The sequence below is a fragment of the Barbus barbus genome, assembly GCF_936440315.1.
Source record: "Barbus barbus genome assembly, chromosome: 7".
In the NCBI taxonomy this organism is placed as follows: Eukaryota; Metazoa; Chordata; class Actinopteri; order Cypriniformes; family Cyprinidae; genus Barbus; species Barbus barbus.
The window spans coordinates 7288522-7311396 of record NC_136735.1 but is presented as its reverse complement, the minus strand read 5'-3'; the positions used below and the strand labels follow the sequence as shown (position 1 = coordinate 7311396).

At 36.8% G+C, this 22875-nt stretch overlaps 1 protein-coding gene across 3 annotated transcripts; it reads right to left on the bottom strand.

Annotated features, from left to right (window-relative positions):
- Positions 1-5820: 5820 nt before the first annotated feature.
- Positions 5821-22506, bottom strand: ppp3r1b (protein phosphatase 3 (formerly 2B), regulatory s1ubunit B, alpha isoform, b). Of its 3 annotated transcripts, XM_079422229.1 has the most exons (7): positions 22290-22459; positions 17516-17555; positions 16892-17118; positions 11444-11620; positions 10011-10070; positions 9636-9820; positions 5821-7932 (listed from the first exon to the last, which is right to left on the bottom strand). In XM_079422229.1, exons 3-7 carry the CDS (start codon positions 16908-16910, stop codon positions 7885-7887), a joined length of 489 nt encoding a protein of 162 aa, XP_079278355.1. In that variant the 5' UTR covers positions 16911-17118; positions 17516-17555; positions 22290-22459; the 3' UTR covers positions 5821-7884. The 3 variants fall into 3 exon arrangements, with proteins under 3 accessions (XP_079278355.1, XP_079278353.1, XP_079278354.1); XM_079422227.1 differs by lacking the exon at positions 16892-17118 and having other exon boundaries at positions 22290-22506; XM_079422228.1 differs by lacking the exons at positions 16892-17118; positions 17516-17555; positions 22290-22459 and adding an exon at positions 11901-11970.
- Between the last annotated feature and the right edge of the window lie 369 nt (positions 22507-22875).

Below are 22875 nucleotides of genomic sequence, written 5' to 3'. Positions count from 1 at the left end.
TAAATGTCTTTGCTATGACTTTAGACCAATTTCTTGCCTCCTTGCTAAATAAAAGTATTAAATAGTTTTTTCTTTTATTAAAAAAACAAACACTTGAATGGTACTGTAGGCCCTAGATCTGTTAAATAATTAAAAAGAAAATAAATCATTTAACATTTATTCAATTAAAAATCCTAGATCTTGGCATTGTATTCATTAAATATCTGACTTGCATCAAGGTTTCCAAAATGAATGTTATTTATTCACTGTTTTTCTGTAGATGTGTGTGACTCTGGAGCCGTGAGGTGCAGTGATGCTGAGATCGAGAGGAAGAAGCAGCAGGCTATGGAGAGGCGTAGACTCCGGAAGCTGGCCAATCAGAACCTCAGAGCTCCTGTCTGATTCACTGTTACTGTGGAGATGCAGAATTAAAACAGGTATACGTGTATATAAAGAGCTACAGTGTGTCTACACCACAACAATAACTATTCCCATTATAAGCAACAAATCTTTGCAGTTTTATGGATTATAATGGGAGTGATCTAGTTTTCCGCATCATGCCGCTTGTTTGTGGACCAAAACTCTTTAGGAACAATGTTTTGTTGTTGTTGTTGTTTTAAGGGTCATTTGTATGTGTACTACATCTGAGTGCTCAAAAACAATGCTTAGTATTATGCCTGTTTGGACATCAGAGAGCAGATCCTAGATCAACACTTGTTCTGATAAACCTTCTCAACAGATCCCCATTTGGCATTACTAAAAATCAGGAGTAGCTGCCTTTTTTATGCAAAATGTCTTTAAAAAGTGAATGTTTACATTGCTTAAAGTAAATCACTCTTGTTCATTTATGATGGTGTAGAAGACATTTTACAAACTTTGGTTGGTTGATTTTGTTTTATTGAGTCTAAAAGAAGCAGCCCAGGATATTAAAGTGACCTAAAGTGAGTAATGTATAGTATTTATTGAGTTGGAATTGTCATTGTAATTAAGGCAAGAATAAATAACTTTAATAAAAATATTCTGGATTTTTGATATTTTCGCCTAACTGAATTTTATCTAATCATATCAAGAGCTGCAGACTGATATGACCATACTGACTCTTATAATGCATTTATTTTCAGGATCTCACAGTCATGGAACAGAAAATCATTCATAGAAGTCATAAAAAGTGGATGCAATTAACATAAATTTGTATTGATCTTTTTGCCGGTTCTTCTTATTTTTAATGTCCTTATATTGTTATTTGTGACCCTGGACCACAAAACCAGTCATAAGGGCCAACAAACCTAAATAAACTTTAATAAATGCACTTTCCAATGATGTATGGTTTGTTATGATAGGACAATATTTGGCCGAGATACAACTATTTGAAAATCCAGAATCTGAGGGTGCAAAAAAATCAAAATATTGAGAAAATCGCCTTTAAAGTTGTCCAAATGAAGTTCTTAGCAATGCATATTAATAATCAAAAATTACATTTTGGTATATTTACGGAAGGAAATATTCTAAATATCTTCATGGAACAAGATCTTTACTTAATATCCTAATGATTTTTGGCATAAAAGAAAAATCAGTAATTTTGACCCATACGATGTGTTGTTGGATATTGCTACAAATATACCCCAGCGACTTGAGACTGGTTTTGTGCTCCAGGGTCACATTTGCATTTTCAGATCGACTGTCAAGCACATATTTAAAGGAATAGTTCACCCAAAATAGAAAATATGCTGACAATTTACTCAGCCTCAGGCCATTCAAGATGAAGATGAGTTTGTTTCTTCATCTGAACAAATTTAGAGAAATTTAACATTACATCACTTGCTGACCAATGGATCCTCTGTAGTGAATGGGTGCCGTCCAAACAGCTGATATGAAGCTGAGTGAAACAAATCCATTAAGAAATTTTGACTAAACTGTCGCTTCAGTCCTAAAAGTCCTGAAAAAGTTGCCTTATCTGAATCAGGAGAGTAATATGCACAGATCAAGCACCGTTTACAAGCAGGAACAGTTATTGAACAATATTGAACTGGAGTGGTGTGGATCACTATGATGTTTTTATCAGCTGTCTGGACTCTCATTTTTGACGGCACACATTCACTGCAGAGCATCCATTGGTGAGCAAGTGATGTAATGCTGAATTTCCCGAAATCTGTTCTCATGAAGAAACAAACTCATCTACAGCTTGGATGGCCTGAGGGTGGGTTCTCAGGGAAACGGGTGTAATGTCTGTTTCTCATCATTAGCTCTCTGACGCCGCTGTCCTCGGACACCTGCGGCACACATGAGTGCTCCTGAAAGTCGAGTCTTGTTATCAGGCTGCCGGTGTGTAACTGTAGCTAGCGCACAGAACTATGAAAAGCCCCCGCGGGCAGGGGATGCGATTTCACCTGACCAGCCGAGCGTCCAGGCACTTACCTGGACCGTGTGTTGTCTGAACTCTGATGAGGACAGCATGAATGGAGAGCTTCTGGTGAGCTTGATGTCGTACATGCAGAGATTAGTGTGTGTTTTGATATGGGGCTGACCTGAGGATTACATATCTGAAGTCAAAGGTCTGCACCTATGCTTCATTAACCACTAGCAAGTACACACATTAGGATGATGTGGCTGCTGTTAAAGCTGAGAAATATCCCCATTTACACCAATTTGGTAGCTTGTCAAATTTTTGATGCGGGTTGTGTTTGATCGATCAAGTTTGATCAGTTGTGTGCTTAAAAATTACACCATCATGGGAAACCTGGAAATGTCAGGGAACTTTAAAATGATGATTTCCAAGCCTGGAAAAAGTAATGGTGATCATTAAAAAAGTCTATAGTCTAAAATATTTAATAGACTGAAAAATAGTTTTTTGTGAGTGTAATTATAACAAATAAATGGGAAATTCATGGAATTTGGAAAGAAATAAATTTGTTTTTTTTATTTATAATAAGTTAGTTTTCTAAATATTAACAGTTTGCATAATTATTTTTTTTATATGTAAATAATTTAAATATTAATTTTTTTACATTTAGATTTTTTTATTGAATTTTCTTTTTTTTTATATATATATATATATATATATATATATATATATATATATATATATTAACAAATGTTTCTATAAATGTAATAAATACTTCAATTTAAATATTTATTCATATAACCTTTATATTTAAGAACATTTCATAAGTATTTTCATACTTCATTTTATTTAAATATTTACTGTTTAGTAAGGAAACAAATGAGCAGAAAATGTGCATTTCAGTCAGTAAATTAAATAAAAAGTTGACTTTAATTTACTGACTCTTAATTTCTGAAATACACACTGTGGTTTTGTTGCATTTAAGTAAATTAGTATAATTAGTGTTTTCTAGGCTTGGAAAGGTTATGGACATGATTATTATCATGCATTTTTCATTTAGCTGGCTAACTTGCTTTTGTGCAGAGCAGAATTAGCTTGAAAAGCCATAGTAATGGCTGATTTGGTGAATCAGTGTATGAGTTGCTTTATTTTAAAGCATCAAAATCAGTCAGAATTTAAGTGATTTATCAGTCTGAGTTTTTTAAAAGATGTTTGCTAAATCATAAACATCTTAAAAATGAAAATGAATTGGTTAAATGTGTGGGAACCTATAGGATTTCAAATTCTCTGTGCCGTTTATCCCTGTATTTCGTTTTGCCCGTCTGGTGTCCCGTCGCCAGCACACGGAGACGGAGAACAGGTTTAAACTGAAGCAACAGTATCCTCGCTGTCCTTTTGTCTGCTCGATAAACATGCTTATCAGCAGCCTGTGTGCAGAAGTAAAGTCACCTGAGAATACACCTGAACTCCAGCTGAACCTGCTCTCCTCTCTGCTTTACTCCGATTCTCTCACTTTCATCAATTATTCTCCTTCCCAATCAGAACGGACACCGATACAAAATATCGCTCACTGTCCCATACACTGGGCCTGAGAAAAGCCAACCTGCGAGGCCAAGACTATTGTCCTACCGGGGCACAGATTCTGGAAGTGGATCAGTGTCCTCTGATGTCTATGCATGTGTGTGGGAAATAGGAGTGTGTGTGTGTGTGTGTGTGTGTGAGTGGCTGTAATTGATAGATGTTCTAATTTGTCTGTTGTGCTTCACCTGATGCTGACTGATACGGCTGGTCTTGAATCTCTCCTGCAGAAAGATCCTGTACTGGACTCGGTTTCTGCAAGGAAACAAAAATGACGTGTTGGAAAATGTCTTGTAAATTTACCCTTTGGTTCAAATGGAATTGAGATAATAGGTGAGATTATTAGGCTGTTTTGGGTCATATTTCTGAGCATTGTTCCCAGCCAGCGATTATAAATGTGTTCTGCACTGAATATAAGCATGGCCATTTATCATTTATGTAAAACATAAGCTGGTCCTCGACAGAAAGTAGTTAAAGAAGCACATTGATGTAATGCCTGATGTTTTTATCTGCTGGATCTTTTGGCTTACTGACCTGCGTAGTCAAGCTGGGAGAGCAGTTTAAACAAGCTGAGACTAACAAACCAGTTTAGGCTGATTTGATATGATTTCTTGACCAGGGAGATGTGTTTTAATGAAACCGACTGAGATAACTCTTCCTCTGAAAGATACACTAATACCATTTCAATTAAGGAAACATTTCTTTGGAAACTTCATAGGTTAGTCCATTACAGTCTAAATGGAATAGACATCATATTGAATTAAAAGCTGTTAAAAACTAGTCTGTTACGGATTCCAAATTACATGACAAAAATTGTAGTTAGTAACGTAAACCATTACATATTTTAAGAAATGTAATCAGATTACTTTTGATCTAACTTGTTTATCACATTGATTTAAACAGTACTCATGTACCATATTGTACAAAGAGAAAGAAAATAAATTCCATTACTTCAAAAGATTTCCCAAATTGGCATTTGTGAAGACACTGCTGGGGGTTAATGAGTTTAATGAAAATCATAAAAAAGATTTCTCACTTATATTAAGAATTTAACCATATTCAACCAATAACGTGATTTTTACAATAACAAAAGCCTTACAAAGACATATTAATAGATAGTTAAATAACTCACTGAGTGATAATTCAAATAAAAATTGATCCGTAACTGATGCAATTTTGAAATGTTGAGAAAACGCGTCTTAAAATTGAAATGATTTTTGTAAATCCAGTGTTCAAATGCTATGGCCTCCAGTTTTTTCGTGTAATTACAGCCACCTGATTGGTGACTGGTCTCTGTGAGAATATCCACAAAACTGGAAGACCCTCTGAATGTTTAGAAGTGTAATATGTTCAGAAAGGAATATTCAAATGAGGAAGTAGAGAGAATCAGTAAATTATGAATAATTTATTGTTATTCTGTGAATATGTAATCAATAAAAAAGTAACTGTAGTTTGAGTGTTTTAAAATGTAATATCTAATTTACAAGTTCATAACTTTGGATTCTAATGAATTAATCCAGATTACATGTAATCAGTTAATACCCAGGTCTGGTAAACAACAGTACAATCCATTTCCTTTCTGTGACCAATATCTTAACTTCTCAGAAGTTACAATGATCCCCCCCCCCCAACCTAATATATACACAACAATTATTTAAGATATATATTTTAGAACCATAGAATAACCTTCCCACAACACTGGGTTCCCCCTTTCCCTGCATCTGACTCAATAGTTCGTTCGTTTGTTGTGTATTACTGACACCTAGTGGGAAACAGCTAATATTAAAGCTGTATGACTTTTAAATTCACCCTGTTGAGTAAATTAAAGTACATAAAACACGTTTAGAAATAAGCTCTTAAATTAATGATGAAGACTGCTTTTCGTAATTGCGGTGCTATAGAAAGACACAGAAAACAGTTGTACAAGTCTCAAATATTTTATTTCTCATTTTCATGAATGACATTTCAATGGTTCCCACGGCATATGACGCAGCATGCAGAGAAATGAAGAAAGAAACAAAACGTTAAACCTAAAAGCGACACGTTTTCATTCACTTGTATGTTTCCTTTGTCCAAAACCCCCACGGCTCTCCCATCTAAAGTTATACAGATGGCTGTCTGACCCCCAGCTAAAGGAATACAAAACAGGAGCATTAACAAACACGCATTCTGTACAAAACAAAGCAAACAAACCATGAACTGAAAAGGAGGAAAAAAAAATCGCTGGGAGTGACAGACACCAATCCAGAATAACTAACACATTTTTATTTTCATAATAATAATGTTTATGGATAAATGTAGTGATGAAACTCGCTTTAAAATCATTTCCATATTTAAACATTTACCAAAAGTTTGGCAACGTCCATATATTTATATGTAAATGTCATTCAGATTATAATATCTCAATAGTACGATTCATATGTAAACAAGAGAATCCCCCCCCCCCCCCCCCCAAAAAAAATTAAATAAAAAAATCAGATCTACATGCACAACAGAAAGAAAAAAGAGAGAGAACCCCTCCCGTGTCATGCAAGCACATCACAAGACCTTCGGGAAAGACACGTTTAAGCGTCTTCACCGTGCAGCAGATGGCGCGAAAAACGCCGTTTGCGCGGGAGAATCACATTTAAAGCAAAATAGCGGAGTGGACGAACGCTTCGAATTTATTCATCCGCATTGAAGGCGTCTGGTTTGGTCTCTCCTTTTTGAACAATCCAATCCCACGGATCAATCTTTGAAATGGTGAAGGAAAAGAGAAACTGATCAGTCAGTCGGATCTGGTTTTGCCTACTTCGACACCAACCCGATTAAAGCTTAGAAAAAACCCGAACCCACAAAACACACAATCTGTCCTTCAGTCCCTAATATACAAATATGAGCTACTAAGGTCTTTACAATGCTGCCTGCAGTCAAGTTGGAAAAAAATTAACCTTATATTTCCACAAACAAATAATCAAATCAGGTGTTATTGTGGATTCAGTTTGCCACAATACGCACTGTATCCTACATGTCGAGAGGTAAATCAAAATGACTCGTTTTCGGTGTTAAAATGGTAATAAATCCAGAATACACACACACAAGAAAAAGTCCAGAAATTTTACTGATGGCACTGTTCCATCCTGTAGTAACCTGGTATGATCTGATCGTCCCTCCCCACCCGACCACTGCGATAAAACACCGGTCTTAAAAGTAAACCGTACATATATATGTGCACAACTTCAAATATATTTGCTTTTTATCCTAGTCTACTGTATATCAGAAAGAAAGACGGTAGATGAACTCCCTGACAATATTAACACAGCACACTTTACACACACACATTCTTGGTAGAAAATTCAAATCGGATTTGCATTTTCCGTGAGATCTGAAGCAGATATTTGCTTGAAAGAGGTGGAAACAAACTTTTTTTTTTAATCTTCCCATGACATGAAGAACATCTGATAGCAGTTTCAATATTCAGCTATTGTTAAATCCCATGTATGTGTTTCGATTGGCACTTCATGCTTGAAGCGTATCGCACTGAAATCAAGTGTCAAGTCATATATCGCTCACATACACATATTCCCTGTAGACCTAGATCATCTTTAAAAAAGACAGGACCAAAATAAATACAAAAACCCCCCCTTCAAAAAGAAAAATAAAGAACACACACACACACACCCTCCTCTCTTCCTTCTCCACCACACTGAATCGCTCGGTAATCAACAGAGAAGTCATCTCTCTGACTGTCCTTGAATACCCGAGAACGTGGACAGAAGAATCTCATGCTCTATAACACTTAGAATGGCAGGCGTCACAAGGCTCAGGGAGTACAGACGGGGAACAGAGGCATCATTCAGAGAAATACTTCCATTGAAAGAGAGAACGAGAGCGACAGACAGACAGACAGAGAGAGAGAGCGAGCGTGTTAGCGGAACATCTGGAGCTGATTCTCAGAAATGAAGAAGTGAAAAGAGGGTGTTCTGTGAAGGGCCTGTTCCGTCTCTTCACACGTCCACCACCATCTTTTTGTGAATGTCTAAGCCACCAACCACCTGCGGAAGAGATGGGAGAGGGGGACGGGAAATAATGTCAGTGCATTTCATAACCAGAGGAAAAAAAGTGTTAATTAAATGAGCCACATTTTTTTACTATGCAAACTCTTATAGCACACTAATTAAAGCACCACTGATAAAACATACCAAAAAATCTAGTCATTTGTTCGACAAGTAGTCTACCAACACACACTTTAGAGACAACATTCCTATAGTGGACAAACTGAGCCAAAAAAAGACACCCATATTTACAAATAAGTTCTATTAAAAGGGTGGTTGACTTTTTTCTAGGCTTGATTGTGTTTATGGGGTACAGTGTCTAACGTGTTAATGCTAAAAATTGCACTATTTTTCACATAATTTACCTTTTATTCTACTTATTCTATTTTTTCCTGTATTCTCATAGCAATGTGTAAATAAGTGTATAATTGGACCAGTTCATTGTTGGAGCTGAGATGATGATCTGCATGAGAGAGAGAGCAGAGCGTGTGCAGAGCAGACGGAGAAACAGCAAAGAACCGCTGCTTTAGAACATTGATTTTGAAACGTGTGAATCCATTAGAATCGTTAGAAGACAGAATCGCGATTCATATATGAATCATCCCTAGTTTTCTCTTCCTCTTCTTTAAAGCAGCGCAACATGGTCTCGCCCCCTTTGTTGTGTTCCTGGGGGTGGGGTTTATCACGTGATGTCATAAACCCGGGAAGTAGCTCGTTGTAGTCCCTACGAGCTGTTTTTGTAGGCATTAAACTGCCAGAATTTTAAAAGACAATATCTCCGTTTGCATCGAACTTTCAGTGTCTTAACTTTGCAGATATTGTTTATACTCAAACAGCAACATTACGCACTAACTAACGTTAAAAAAGTGAAATCGCAATCAACCACCCCTTTAATAGATGAAGATAAATACTATTAATTATATTCATATTAAATGTTAATAATTATATTTATGGTTCACTTCACTAATAAATAAAATTCAGTGATTCATGAGTATCTTTTTTGAAAAATCGTTTAATATAGATGCATAAATGCAGGAATTTATAAAAAAATAAAATAAAATTGATAAACCTTTGAGGAAAACACTCTGAAACCAGTAATAACCAATGCTTGGGTTAAAATTTGTGATGCAGCTAAATTTTGGCCTCCAGAAATACTCATTCCTTCTAGTTTCGACCAAAATCATTGACCAAAATGGTTATGTTTAATTAGTTCTTCTCTGATGGCATGTTTTGGCCATGTCTGCATCTATTATGTGCACACAATCTATATAAGCTACAACAGGTAAACTATGGAAAGATGGCACTAAAACAGCTTCTAGAAAGCAGGATTGTGCTAAATATGCACACTATTACATATTCTTTATACTTTTTCTTAGCCTGTTGTCTTCATTATTTAACATACGTATAATAAATCTCATGAAAACACGTTTTTATTACAGCCACAGTTAAATGTTTATATTTTAACAACATAATGGAGAAGAAACACAATTATATCATTAAAAACTTGATATTAACTTGATTATTAAATAAACTTAAATTTTCAGTTTCGGGTAAAATCATTTTGGTGCATCACTAGTGAAAATGGTCCTTTAGTTTTATTTTCAGCAAAAGCTGAACATGGCAATTTCAGATGAAAGTGTTTGGAGTGTCAAATTTCACTGTCTCTCAACATTAAAAACCAGACCCAAAATGAAATGACTCACAACACAGAACTCCTCGAAAGATATCCTCCCGTCCCCATCCTTGTCTGCGTTGATGATGGTTTTGTCGACGATCTGCTGCAGCTGGGTGTCCTTCAGGTTATTCCCTACCATCATCTTCAGCACCTGGAACAGCTCACCGTTGGATATGTAGCCATCCTTATCCATGTCATAAATCCTGAATGCAACTGCAGAAATAAACAGAATAAAAAACATGCCAGAAAAAGTAATAAAATGCTTTACCCCAGTGCACTACAGACTAGTTTTATGAGTTTTTCTTTTTGTTTAGGATCAACACTGGATGACCATAGGTGTACTAAACACTTAAACCTAACTAGAGGAAAGTGTTGGGGAAATTCAAGATGGAAAGCGACTCACAGCGGAGCTTCTGCTCCTTGTCACCCTTGACACTGAACTGGGAGACGCCTTCAATGAACTCTGCAAGAAAAAGGACAGAAAATGGGAGGGTGAGAAAATTGTCTACCCTCTCCACCTTTAACTGGACCATGTTAATGCATCTGAACTCAAGTACAGACTAGGGCTGTCAAAAAAACAACAACTGAATTTCGCATGCGTGTCAAATGTAAAATAAAAATAACTTTAGGTGTGCTTAACACCGTGTCCTAACTACACGCAACACGCGATAAAAGGCATCTTTTCCATGTTAATCAGAGGTTTTGTCCTAACTAGCCATGACTGCGACACGCAAAATTTCTAATTTAGAACCGGTTTCTATTTCCGCGACGTCGCGGCTGGAACAACAACATATAATCTCAGATGATTTTGTGCTTTATACAAAGTTAAATGTGTCTAATATGAGTTTATATATCATATTGCCTGACCTTATAGCCATACTGAAACCAACAACAGATAGTTTACCTCAGATCTTGAAAGTTTAAAGCAAAGATGAGCGTTAAAACTGTGGACTCGCTGCGAACCAACGAGTGTATTCCATGACAAAGATGTTATCAGTCACTCAGTATGTACATTTAATGATGTTAAAAAGGTTTAATATTTATGAATTAAATTATAAACGTATCCATTTAGTTTCGAGTGCAGAGCGCTTCCAGAGAGAGCCCGCCCACACACGCTTCTGATTGGCTGTGATATTTGATTGATTCTGTCGCGTCGCGCTGTCGCATCGTGTGTAGTGTGGCTAGCCAACCTGCGTTTCGCTGGAATCCTGACGCGTCGCGTGTAGTTAGGACAGGTAGCCTTATCAGTGAAGTACGAAATGCAATGACAATGTGGGTCAAAATTATCCATTTTTCTTTTATGCCAAAATCATTGCATTTTAATGTTTTTCTTAGCTTATCCTGTTGAACCCACTAGATGCGGCGCTGAAAGAAATTATGCCTTTTAAATTTGAATATTGATAATATTTAAGTACAAAATTCGAATTTAGTTTTTCAGCCAGCCCTAGTACACAGAGCCTCTGAAACCAGCATAGAGCTCAGGTAAATCTTGCGCTTTCACAAAAAAAGAACTGGACGTGGACTGAAATGCAACAATTTCAACTGAGATCTGGGTCAGAAAATGCACATAATATTACATTTTCTGTAGGAAATATCAGTTCTTCCAAAAGACGAGAAAGGAACAGATTTTAGGCCTTTGATTCGCATGAGGGCAGTTATGAATGCTTAAAAATATGCAAAGAACAAGACCAATCACAATTCAGCATGCAAATAAATGCATGCAAAAAAGAACAATTGGAATTCAGTATACTTTGTAATGAAATCAACACCATGACGATAACAAAAAACCCATGAGCAACGCATACTACACATCAACTGGAATAAACAGAAATAAACCTTTAAAGTCCACTTCTCCATTTCCGTCTGTGTCGAATATATCGATGACTCTCTGCACCAGCGGATTCTGCTGCAACTCGGGTAGAGACATAAACTCCTCCACGCTGAGAGAACCCGAGTTATCCAGGTCGAGTTTCTTAAACCGCTTCCCTAGTCTTTTAATCTCATCAGCGTCAACTGAAATAGAGAGAGATGGGGAAAAGAGTGAGAACAAGACATTTCAAAACAAAACACAAACTATGCATCCCTTTCTTATTCTCTTTGATTTTCCTCAGCTACAACCTTACATCCATCTTCAAAACGTCAATCTAATATGCCTGCAAAGATTGCTCAAGTCTTAAAGCACTCGCACACACACACAGGGATCCAATATTCCACATCCCAGGCTCTCACACACACTTCCATTCATCTTTGGCTGCCATCAGAAAGCCAGAACCCATTCCAGAATAGACCTTACCCAGTTTCTCCTGCCTGGCAGTCATGGTCATCCCTCAGAGGGTTGTCGTTCAACTACAGCTCACTGTTGTGCTGTGTGGACTACTAAATGGCCTAATCTCATTCACACAGCCACGTGGTACACACCTCCAGTAATCGGCTGCCAGGCTGTTTGCTGTTAGCACTGTGCAGTTAATCAAATTAAAAATCCAAATCACAATGTGGCTGAGAGCAGCGATTCTCAACCTTTGTAACTCTTCAGTCCCTCGATGTCAGAGGTAACAAACAAGTCACTAACAGAGACTTTTTAAATGAAATAACTCCGGGGTTAAAGCAAAAAACAATCCTGAGCCTGAACTTTTTTCCGGGGGTGGGCCGGGCCAGGGAGGGGGGTTGGTGGGCAGCACATGCAAAGCATGCAATGACTGTTGCAACTTTGCAACTTAAACATTTGAAAGGATACTATGGCACAGTTATTGCTGTCCTTATTCAAACTGATTTTTTTTTTCCTTGTGACTATATGGTTGACCTGAAGAATGAACGCTATATCACCACTTATCAACACTAGGGGTGTGACAAAACACTTGAGACAAATTTATTTTTTTTTTTTTCGCAGCCATACGCTGCACACCGGAGATCCGGCACGGTGACGGAAAACTTTAAGCCCTGAATAACTATTAAAATGCCGATATGAATATTTAAGTCAAGTGTGCCATTTAAAGGGATAGTTCACCCAAAAATGAATTACTCTCATGTCGTTCCAAACCTGTAAGACCTTCGTTCGTCTTCGGAACACAAATTAATATATTTTGATGAAATCCAAAGAGTATTCTGACCCTGCATGGACAGCAACGTAACTGACATGTTCAAGACAAAAATGATAAAATGAAAGAATAGTTTGAATTTCTAGTTTAATTAATGACTAATTAAAGATTTCTCATTTGAATTTATGCTTTTCAAAAATAAAATTGTATTAAAAAAAAAAATAGAATATATTAAATATGCGAAGCATCTGGCATGCTAGATTTTAAGTGAGTGCAATTGAGTTAATATGTTCAAATCACTAAATGGAAATATACCACAAAATTAGTTTATTTCATTTTAATTTATATTTCTTTACACAAACAAACAGATACCATAATTTTTAAGTTTTCAGCCATTTTAAATAATTAATAATAATAGTAACAATGAATTAATAATTCATTAATATATTAATAAATAATATAATAGTAACAATTTAAAGTTAAATCATTTAAATGTCCCTGATACAACAGACAAATGAGGTATTGCATACTCAGAAATTCTGAAAAAAAGTCTTATATAGAGGATGAAAGTGAATATCTGGGTCTCAGGGCGACAATTTAAGTTCTTTAAAATCATTAAGTACTATTTAAGTACAATAACATAATACTCAAGTTGACTTGGTTCCAAAAATAGTTGTTTGAATGAAAAGCAAACAGATGAAAATGAGCTCTGCCTTACTGCTGCTGTACATCCAATTATACTCTGAGATAAAAGAGAGGTAAAGAGACATACGCTGGTTTCCACTGTGCTATTTTGAGTTTGTGGACACTTCTCAGATTACCCTGAAGCAAATGATGTAACCGCTTATTCTTCATATCTATTAATATGCCCTGGATTAACCCTGATACATCTAGTGCCAATGTGTGTCATTAAACCAGGTGACTTTATTACACCATCATGCATCTGTCGTTCACTGAAACATCAGGACAAAGCATGCCAGTGTCATAGTCCACATACTGACAGTGTTATTTACATAACCTAAAAGTGCCTTCAAGGCAACAGAAGAACAAAAACAAGAGCTAAAATGTTCATGCTATTCACTACGACCCATTCGGCATCAGCAGAGGCAGTTGCATCACTGAGCCACATTATTCAAACAATGTTGAGATGGAAGAGACAGAGGGGTATATTTATAGCTGTCAGGCTGATCCTCGATGGTCTCTCACACTCACCCACTGTAATGGCTGATAAGGGCCTCTCAGAAAAGCCCCCTAGCAACAAGGACGGCCAACTTAACAGAGGAAGAGCAGCGGCGTACGTGCTCATTAGCGCATGATGGTTTAGAAAAATGTGTCAATTTCTGCAACATCATTTGTTTTGTGGTAATAAGCGTTTCACTTTTAAAATGTGTCTAAGGACAGCACATTCTGCTCTTTCTAGATGTTTTTAAACATAAAAGCATGTCTTATGTAAATGCCCTGTAAATAATGCATCTGTTTGGGATCAGGTGAATTCAAAACCAGCTTAAAAGGAATATTCTGTGCAAGTTAAGATCAACTGACAGCATGAGGTGTAATGTAGATTAGCCCCAAAGACAATGCACTCATACAACTTATAAATTGGAGAAAGTGTGCAATAAGGCAGAATAGTCCTGCCTTCTCAATAAAAGAGAAAAACTGCTAAATGATAAAGTCATTGTATCACCACAGCTGCCTTTAGAAGCTCCAGCTACTTGTGCTTCTAGACAAATAACAAAAATACGTTTTTAACGATATTCTATCAATAGTAAGCCTATCAAATAGTAAAATAAATGATGTGTTAGCACGCACAACATTTTCAAACATTTAAACCAGGCAGGGTTAACCTTACAGTAGTACTCAACACTTCATCACTTAAATTAAGATTACAATCATACAATTTAAAAGCACAACCACCACAAAATCAAACTTTAGCATCTCTTTTTACTTTGAAATTTCGTTCTGAGGTCAAATACAGATTTAAAATCAAAATGATATAGCTATGATACTGTTTTTGAGATTAAATTATGAAAGGAAACACTGGCATCTAACATTGCCTTGGGGAAAAAAAAATTGTTAATCTTAAAAAATAAAAGCATATAAATAAAATAAAACAGTTGTTAAATAAGCAGCATGTGTCCTATTCTGTGTCCTTAAGTAATGAAATATTGGTATCTCATATTTTACAGCAGTCCCTGCAATTTATGAAAGAAGTCAGTAACACTTTATTTTACACTGTCCTTGTTACACGTTACATGTACTCACTAATATAACAATTATGCATAATTACATGCAAGTAACCCTAAGCCAAACCATAACCATATATTAAGTATATGCAGTTAATTAATATTACTCAGTACTTAAATGTGTAATTACATTTTACATTATAAATGTTATACTTGTTACACTGCAACAAGGACACCTTAAAATAAAGTGTAACCAAGAAGTCAATTAAATCTGTATGTTGGTGTGTGAAAATATTCCTATGTAACCCCCTTTGTATAATTAAAATTTTGATAACTGTAATTTAATTAAAAATTTTCTCAGTAACTGTAACTTTTTACAATTACATTTATTCTGTAATTAATCTATGTAATTCCGTTACATGTAACTAGTTACTCCCCAACACTGGTCCTTACATTCATAAATTCTGCTTTTAAATCTTCCAAATTGTATTTAAAGAATACCAGTTATGAGCCAAAATAATTTTTGTGGTAATCAACATTACACTACAAATGCTACCCAGAATACTGCTCTAATTATACAGGACGACGTCAGTGCCAATAGCCTTGTGGGCATCCCGAGCTAGAATCTCGGCTCAAGGACCTTTCCCGATCCTGTCCCCCTCTCTCTCCCACTTTGCTTCTTGACTCTTCTACACTGGCCTGGATCATGAATAAGTCTTTAAAAATATATATATACAGGACGACCTGGTGGCCATCTTATCCCTTGCAGTTCACATAAACAGTCTGTGTTTGCCTTTACCAGATGCATTTCATCAATAAAAATGATTCGGGACAATGTCACAAGTGTCTTGTTACCACTATCTAACTGGAGAGGCCTTATGATGTCCTTGTGGTTGCTAAGCACCCATCTGACCAACAGGTGGCTCAGTTTCACAGCAGCACACTTGTTATCGCCCTGTTACAGTCCTGCAAAATTAATTACTGTTGCCTCCTCATTCTACAGCAAGACCTCCTGGGAATGATGCAATTAATCTTCCACCTTGATCTATAAACTCCTTCTGCTTTCATCATTACTGGGTTGAATGAGGAAGAACCAATGACTGGATTTGTTAGGTTTGTGGCAAGCTGGCGTCGGATCTTTAAAAGAGGGTTATCCTCTTTTTCGCAGGACAATACATGTAGCTTTTCCTTGGCTGTGCACTATGAGTAAGACTTGTCTTAATCCCTCTGTGGTCTTGGAAACCTGTGTCAGTGAAGTTGCCATAGCAACATTAAGGGAACCCTGTGCTTGTACCCAGAGAACTCTGGGTAATGTAGTTCTACACAGCTGATCTTATGTGGCTCAATGTGAAAGATTATAACATTCACATACGCTGAAATTGTTTTTTTTACTCGGAATCAGATTTCACTCAAATTGCAGGTGAAGGTGCAGAGTATTAGGTGCAAAAAGCTTAATGAATTAAGTATTCATTTGTATCAAAAATAAATTTCTGCACATCAGAACAATTTATCCATTCAAAAAGCAATGTCTATTTGTGGAAAGGCTATGTAGTAACAGTTACATCAGAACGCATTTCTTAAAGGGACAGTTCACACAACAACGACAATTCTGTTATCATGTATTCTCCCTCAAGTCATTCCTAACCTTTATTGACTTCATTTCTTGTCCATATGACTTTATCCTGTGGAATATAAAAGAAGATATTTTGGACCCCATTAACATTCATAGTTTCGACAAAAAAAATATATCTTTTAGTTTGGAACAACATGATGTGTAAATGATGGCAGAATATTCATTTGTGTGTGAACTATGCCTTTAAATAAATGGAAAGTGTTGGTTCTAGATCTTTCAGCCAAGCACAGGTCAGCACTATTATATTGAAAAAGGGGTGTCAAAGGTCCAAAAGTGCCTCTAATGTTTTTGTCAGTGCTTTCAATGTCTAAAGTGGAGCAGAGAAATACATAAAAAAGAAACCTATTAAAAATGGATCATCACCTCGTGTTCTTCTACTCACTCCCACCAACTCTAAAAATAAACAGGCTCTTCCTGCAGCCCCGACACTAACCTTTACAAGCTGGAGGCATTTATAGCCCTCATTTCCACAGACCGCCACCCCGTCTAGTCTGGTTACACTAGCGCTGGCCCTGCTCCAGACCCGGAGAGCCCCACTGATCCAGGGGATGCCCTCTGCCTCACGTCTTGATCTCCAGCAGATCCCAGAGCAGCAGGAACAGGTGTTTAAAGAACCGGACTAGACTACACTGACTGCTTACTCTGATCACCCACCACGAGCTGCATGTAAGTGATTAACCACAGGTCACCACTGTTTATATGACGTGAATGTGTATGCATAAGTACCTAAATGCATTTAAAGTAAAAACTAAAAAGTTAAGGGTAAAAAAAATATAGCGTACATAGTAATACAGTGAAGTGTTGCTCTCTGTCAGTATCAGCTCTCTCTGTTTAAATGAAAGCTGTCTTTTATCGCCTCAACGTTTAGTTTGCACATTCATTGTCACAATAAATAAGTACAATTACTAGTTAAAACATTTGGTACCATTTTGATCTTCTCGATACAACGTCAGTATCACAAGTGTTCACACTTATTTCAGCAACTAGAGCTGCATTTCTTAAACAAAAAAACAAACACAATTTGAGGTACGATTGAGCAACAGCCCAAAATACTTACAGTGTGAGCACATCTCCAAGGGATAACTCGCCTCATTTCCCTGTAGAGAGAGAACAAGGGTCTGAATCAGCATGACAATGCACATAAAATGTTACTGATCAATCCTAAAGGTTCTGTGAAGCCTGACAGACATAGCAACAATATCCAAAGGGGGGTGATTTTCACATCTAACTACATAATCAATGACTCTGCCTCATCAAATACCTCAACCAAGCATACTATCTATTATAAGCTATGGTTTACTCTAATGTAAAAGTCGATTTAGTAAATCTTTGTATGTTCTCTCTTCATGACACACAGCTGTCACCAGAGTCACAAGGCGAAAGGGTCATCAGTCACAACTACGGCTCTTAATGTGTCTTAGTTAATTAGCTAATCAGAGTTGAGGAGTGAGTTTACAGTGCTGTGGAAGAGGCCATCAGTCTCAGAGAACAGACGCCGAATGAACCTGGATTTTATTGTGTGTAATACTGTAGATGTAAAAAGTGAAAGCACATAGACACAACATAGTCAATTATCATATCATCAATCATACTGAGAGGGAAAAGACAACATCCTTAATCGATGACTCGACTGACTTAACTCACCAAAATCTAGAGCGAAGAGTGGTTACTGGCTGATTTATGTTGATATATACACTACTGACTCAAAGTTTGAGGTCGTTAAGATGTTTTAATGTTTCTGAAAGTCTCTTCTACTCACCAAGGCTGCATTTATTTGATCAAAAATACAGTAAAAACAGGAATATTGTGAAATATTACAATTTATGTTTTCTTTTTGAATATATATTTAAATTATAATTTATTCCTGTGATGCAAAGCTGAATTTTCAGCATCATTACTGCAGTCTTCAGCGATCCTTCAGAAATCATTTATACATGTTTATTTGATTATCAAGACACATTTCTTATTATCATCAATGTTGAAAACAGTTCTGCTTCTTAGGACAAATAATTTCACATTACTATAGATTTTTGATTACTAGAAGGCTACTGGTAAACATGCAAATGTATTGATCACAATATAAATGGAAAATAATTTCTAGCAAAATCTAAACTGCAAAATCTCTAGCGACTGGCACATAATAGAGTCATACCACCCAGGCATTCCTTTGTTATACATTAGAGTGGAAATACACACCGCAATAAGCTAGGAAAGAAATCAGGCCACCCCATCACCATCCAGTTTCAGCACACTGGGACATGCAGAAATAGCAGGAGACAGAGAGAGAAGAGAATATGCCATGATAGAGCAGGATAGAGAGAAGAAAAGTAGAGAAAGGAAAGACAATGAGAGACACTGTAACGGGGAAATCAGCGCTAAAAACATCGTCTCTATTAACGATGCTAATGCTGAAAGATAGAGATTATTCTAATATACACATACACTGTTGTTTAAAATTGTGGGGTCAGTAATTTTTATTAAAGAAATCAATACTCTTATTCAGCAAGGATGCAGTAAATTGATCACAAGTGACAGACTAGACATTTATGGTAGAAAAGGTTAAATGCTGTTCTTTTTAACTTTCTATTCATCAAAGAATCCTAAAAATCTGTCATGATTTTCTTAAAAATAAAAAAAAACAGAAACAAATAGAAAATAGTTTTAAATTATAGTAATATTTTACATTACTGCTTTTACTGTATTTTTTGATCAAATAAATACAGCCTTGGTAAACATAAAAGATTTAATTGGACATTGTGATTAACTTCTTATTTTGGGCTTTCATGGTGGAGAGAAAATAATACAGCTTAAGTTTTGTTTTTAAGTGAACTGGATAAGACAAGCAGAGGGCAAGATTTCAGAAGAAAACAAAGTCTATAGGTGTGACATCCCAGACAAAAATCAAGTTGTTTCAAGTTAGCAAGAGGGTGATGCCTTCATCGAGCTGTGTGCTGAAAGCCTGTTATGACTTGCAGCGAGAAACCAAAGCTGACACAACCCAATGTAGAGAGCGGGATAGATAAACTGGGACATCACTGAGCCTAGAAGTTTCTAAAGCAACTTCCAGAGTATCTAGAGCTCTCTATTAGATGTTTATCACAGTTTCATAGCTTACAATGTGAAGTTCCTGAGCGGTCATTTCATGCGGATAAATTAAAAGGAGAGGTTTTCTAGTATTCTTCTAAGATAAAAATTCAAGCACACTGATAACCCATGTAGTAGAGATAGTAAAAGAGGTGTATTTCCATGCTTTGTGTACATAAGTGTGTATGGAAGTAGATTAAACTTGTGTGAGACCGGTCACTTGAGTCACTGCATGGTCGAACGCTGTTCTCCGACTTCTCTAATTTATTGTATTAAACGTAGCGGTTCAGTATGTCCCTCCCTGTAAAATTAGTCTGAACGCTCAGTGCACTACAAACTGACAGTGTTTTGCCACAGCTAGTAGGTTAGCTAAGGTTGAGTGCCCTGTGTTATTTTGACTTTAGTGGTAGAGAGACAGCAAATTAACTTAAAGTGGATTGAGGGTTTAGGATTACTTCATCTGGTTATACGGTCTCAAGCATGAGTCGACAGGCAAGGAAAGACGGCTCAAAGCAAAGCAAGAGGTGGAGGAAACAGTCATAGAAATTAAGCAATGTTCGACTGGGCTACTTTCTACTCTATGACTTCACAACACTCCCAATCACGTCCAATCAGGAAGCTCCTTCAGTAGAAAAGTCTATCTATTAGAAAGACATTAGGATCATCTGAGGCAAGGGAAAGGTCAGGTGCAGAGTGTCAGCAAATCAGACCTGTATCTATAAACATTTGGTTAACAGATGTTCACTTGCATAATTTAACAGACTTTTATTTTATTTAAATTGAGCATGACAAAAGTCAGCATGAAATGACAATCTATTTACTAAATGCATGCTATAGATTTTACTGTGAACAATTAATCCGTACATACATTTTGTTTGTTTTTTAATCAAAATGTCATAACTGGATCTTCTGGTCAAAACGGCAGCAAACAGGACTTCAATGGACCGGTTTAACAGCCTGAGCCTGATTCTAAGGCACTACAGTGGGTCGTTTGAGCCCAGAGTCTTTAGACACAGTATAGGAATTAAAATGCAATATAGACATGGTGTTGGTAGACTATTCTAAATCTGGGTCTGTGAAGCTAGCCCTTGGAGAATGCAATGCTATGCATTCCAAGTATGCATACTTTTCTAGCCTTTGAATTGAGTGCATTTAGTGTCTTCTTATAGGGTCGTTTGCATTGATACAGACAGATATGCAGGCTGAGCTGATTAAACAAAGTGCTCATTCCAACTAGGGTCAGTTCCAAAATTTTATATTGTGTATCTCTTTTTTGCTATAATATATTCTGCATTGTATCAGCCACACACTTCAGTGCAAATTGAGGTTAAATTGAACGCCTATAACAGACAATCAACAGGCTCACGGCTTCTGACCAATGAACTTCCGTTATTTGACCAGGATTTTAAAGGAAATCATTTTTATGGAGACCCAAAAATGGGTTGCAGTTAGGTTCTGATAAGGTCCTGGACAGCAGTTGAAAAAAATGCAAATAAAATCAAATTCAGCCACATAATCATTGATAGTGAGGATAGCAAAACAAATATCTACTACTCTAATTTTTTTTTTTTTTAATCTCATATGGCATGCATCCATTCAAACTCTATTTTGGCACAAATTCATTGGATAATCAGTAATGCGGCTAATACTAATAAGACTCTAAAGATCTTAAGGGTAGTTGCAGGTTTTCATAACTTTGGATTGCTCATTTCCTTCAGCTTAGTGTATGATGAACTGTATCAACATAATTTTGAAACACGATTTCCTCTCATGTCATTGAACATTGAAATGTCATAACGTATACAAAACTAAATATTACAATAAGGCCACATAAACATGGTTCAACAACAATATTTCTAGATTTAAACCCCTAATACAATTTGTCTGGGCAGTGACACCTAATAAAAACCCACTCTCAGATAATGTGAAAATCTAAAAACTGGCAAATTACTGTCACATCATAACCAAATACTACATTTTGAAGAAACACAGTTGTAATCTAAAATGCTTGGCATGATGGCAATGACTTCAATGATTCAAATTAATATCAAATTATGTATGAAAGTGATTTTATGCATTTCTGAAAATGTGCAAGGCCAAATACCCCCAATTTTCACACTTCTTATTAATTGATCATACAGTGGATGTTGAAAAGTCTGGGTCGACCGACAAAACCGAAACAATCTAGCAAATTTAAAACTTTAAAATTACTGTTTCATGAGAAAGCATACATTTAAAATGACCCCAGGGGGCAGAAAATGTCCCCAAATGTAGGAAACCCCACCTTATAATTAATGGCCAAGCAAAGTCAGGCTTTTCTGGAGAATCAACCAGTCGATTCAAGTTGTCAACGGATCTATTTTCCACGCAAACCAGCTCTCGATCAGCTTGACAGCCGTATCGATTGAGCAGCAGCTAGTAACGTTAGCTGCCACACAATGTTTCTCTCTCCCCGCTGCGCCATAACATTTGATCCCTGCTCGCTCAAATACAGCTTTCACACCGGAATCTATAAGACAGCGATGTGTTTATCGTCTGTGTTTCCTAGCAGCCATGAACGTGGGCCACACTGACAGCCATGGCTCTGTTTTATCAACAACGGCTTTGATCACGACACTTCGAGCGCATTTCCAGCCCGTCGCGGCGCGTTAAATGCCTAATTGATCCGAAGCGCAGCCGTATCGGTAGTATCTGCTAATATCGGATATATTTGCAGCGGTTTAGCAAGAGCTGTAAGGGATCCTTACCATTCTGTCGCCGGGCTTGTCTTCGCCTTGTGCAGAGTCTCACGGAACTCAACGGTCGCTGACGGTTATTTTTCTGCGCGAGGAAGTCGCAGGGATTTTCTTCTTCTCGGGCTTTCAGTCGACGGTTGACGGATTCACTGCAGTCGCTTCGGTAACGTTAGGTCCGCAGCGGAGGGGGAAGAGGCAGTGGGTTGAGTTGGTGGTGGAGAGCGAAAGAGAGGGAGGGAGGGGGGAGGTGCATTAGAACAGCACATCCGGGTATTTCTGCCTTATTTTCTCTCTCAGTCAATACACCCGCATTTGCATCATTACCGCTGATCAAATGATTTAGCATCTGAGGTCTGAGAGAGAAACCTAGTATTAGACTTTAATGAAGACTTTATTTCAGTTTGCATATATATGCCTCATTTGAAATGGCTGCAGTACCTGCTTATGATAATAAAGTTATAAAATAGTTCTTGTAATATGATTGGAATTATGGCTTAATACATTTATACGTTTTTTTTTAGCAATGTCTAATGATTTTTCCCTTTTTAAAATAGTTTTTATTTTCTTGTTTCATCTTTCTTAAAGGGCTTTTATTGTG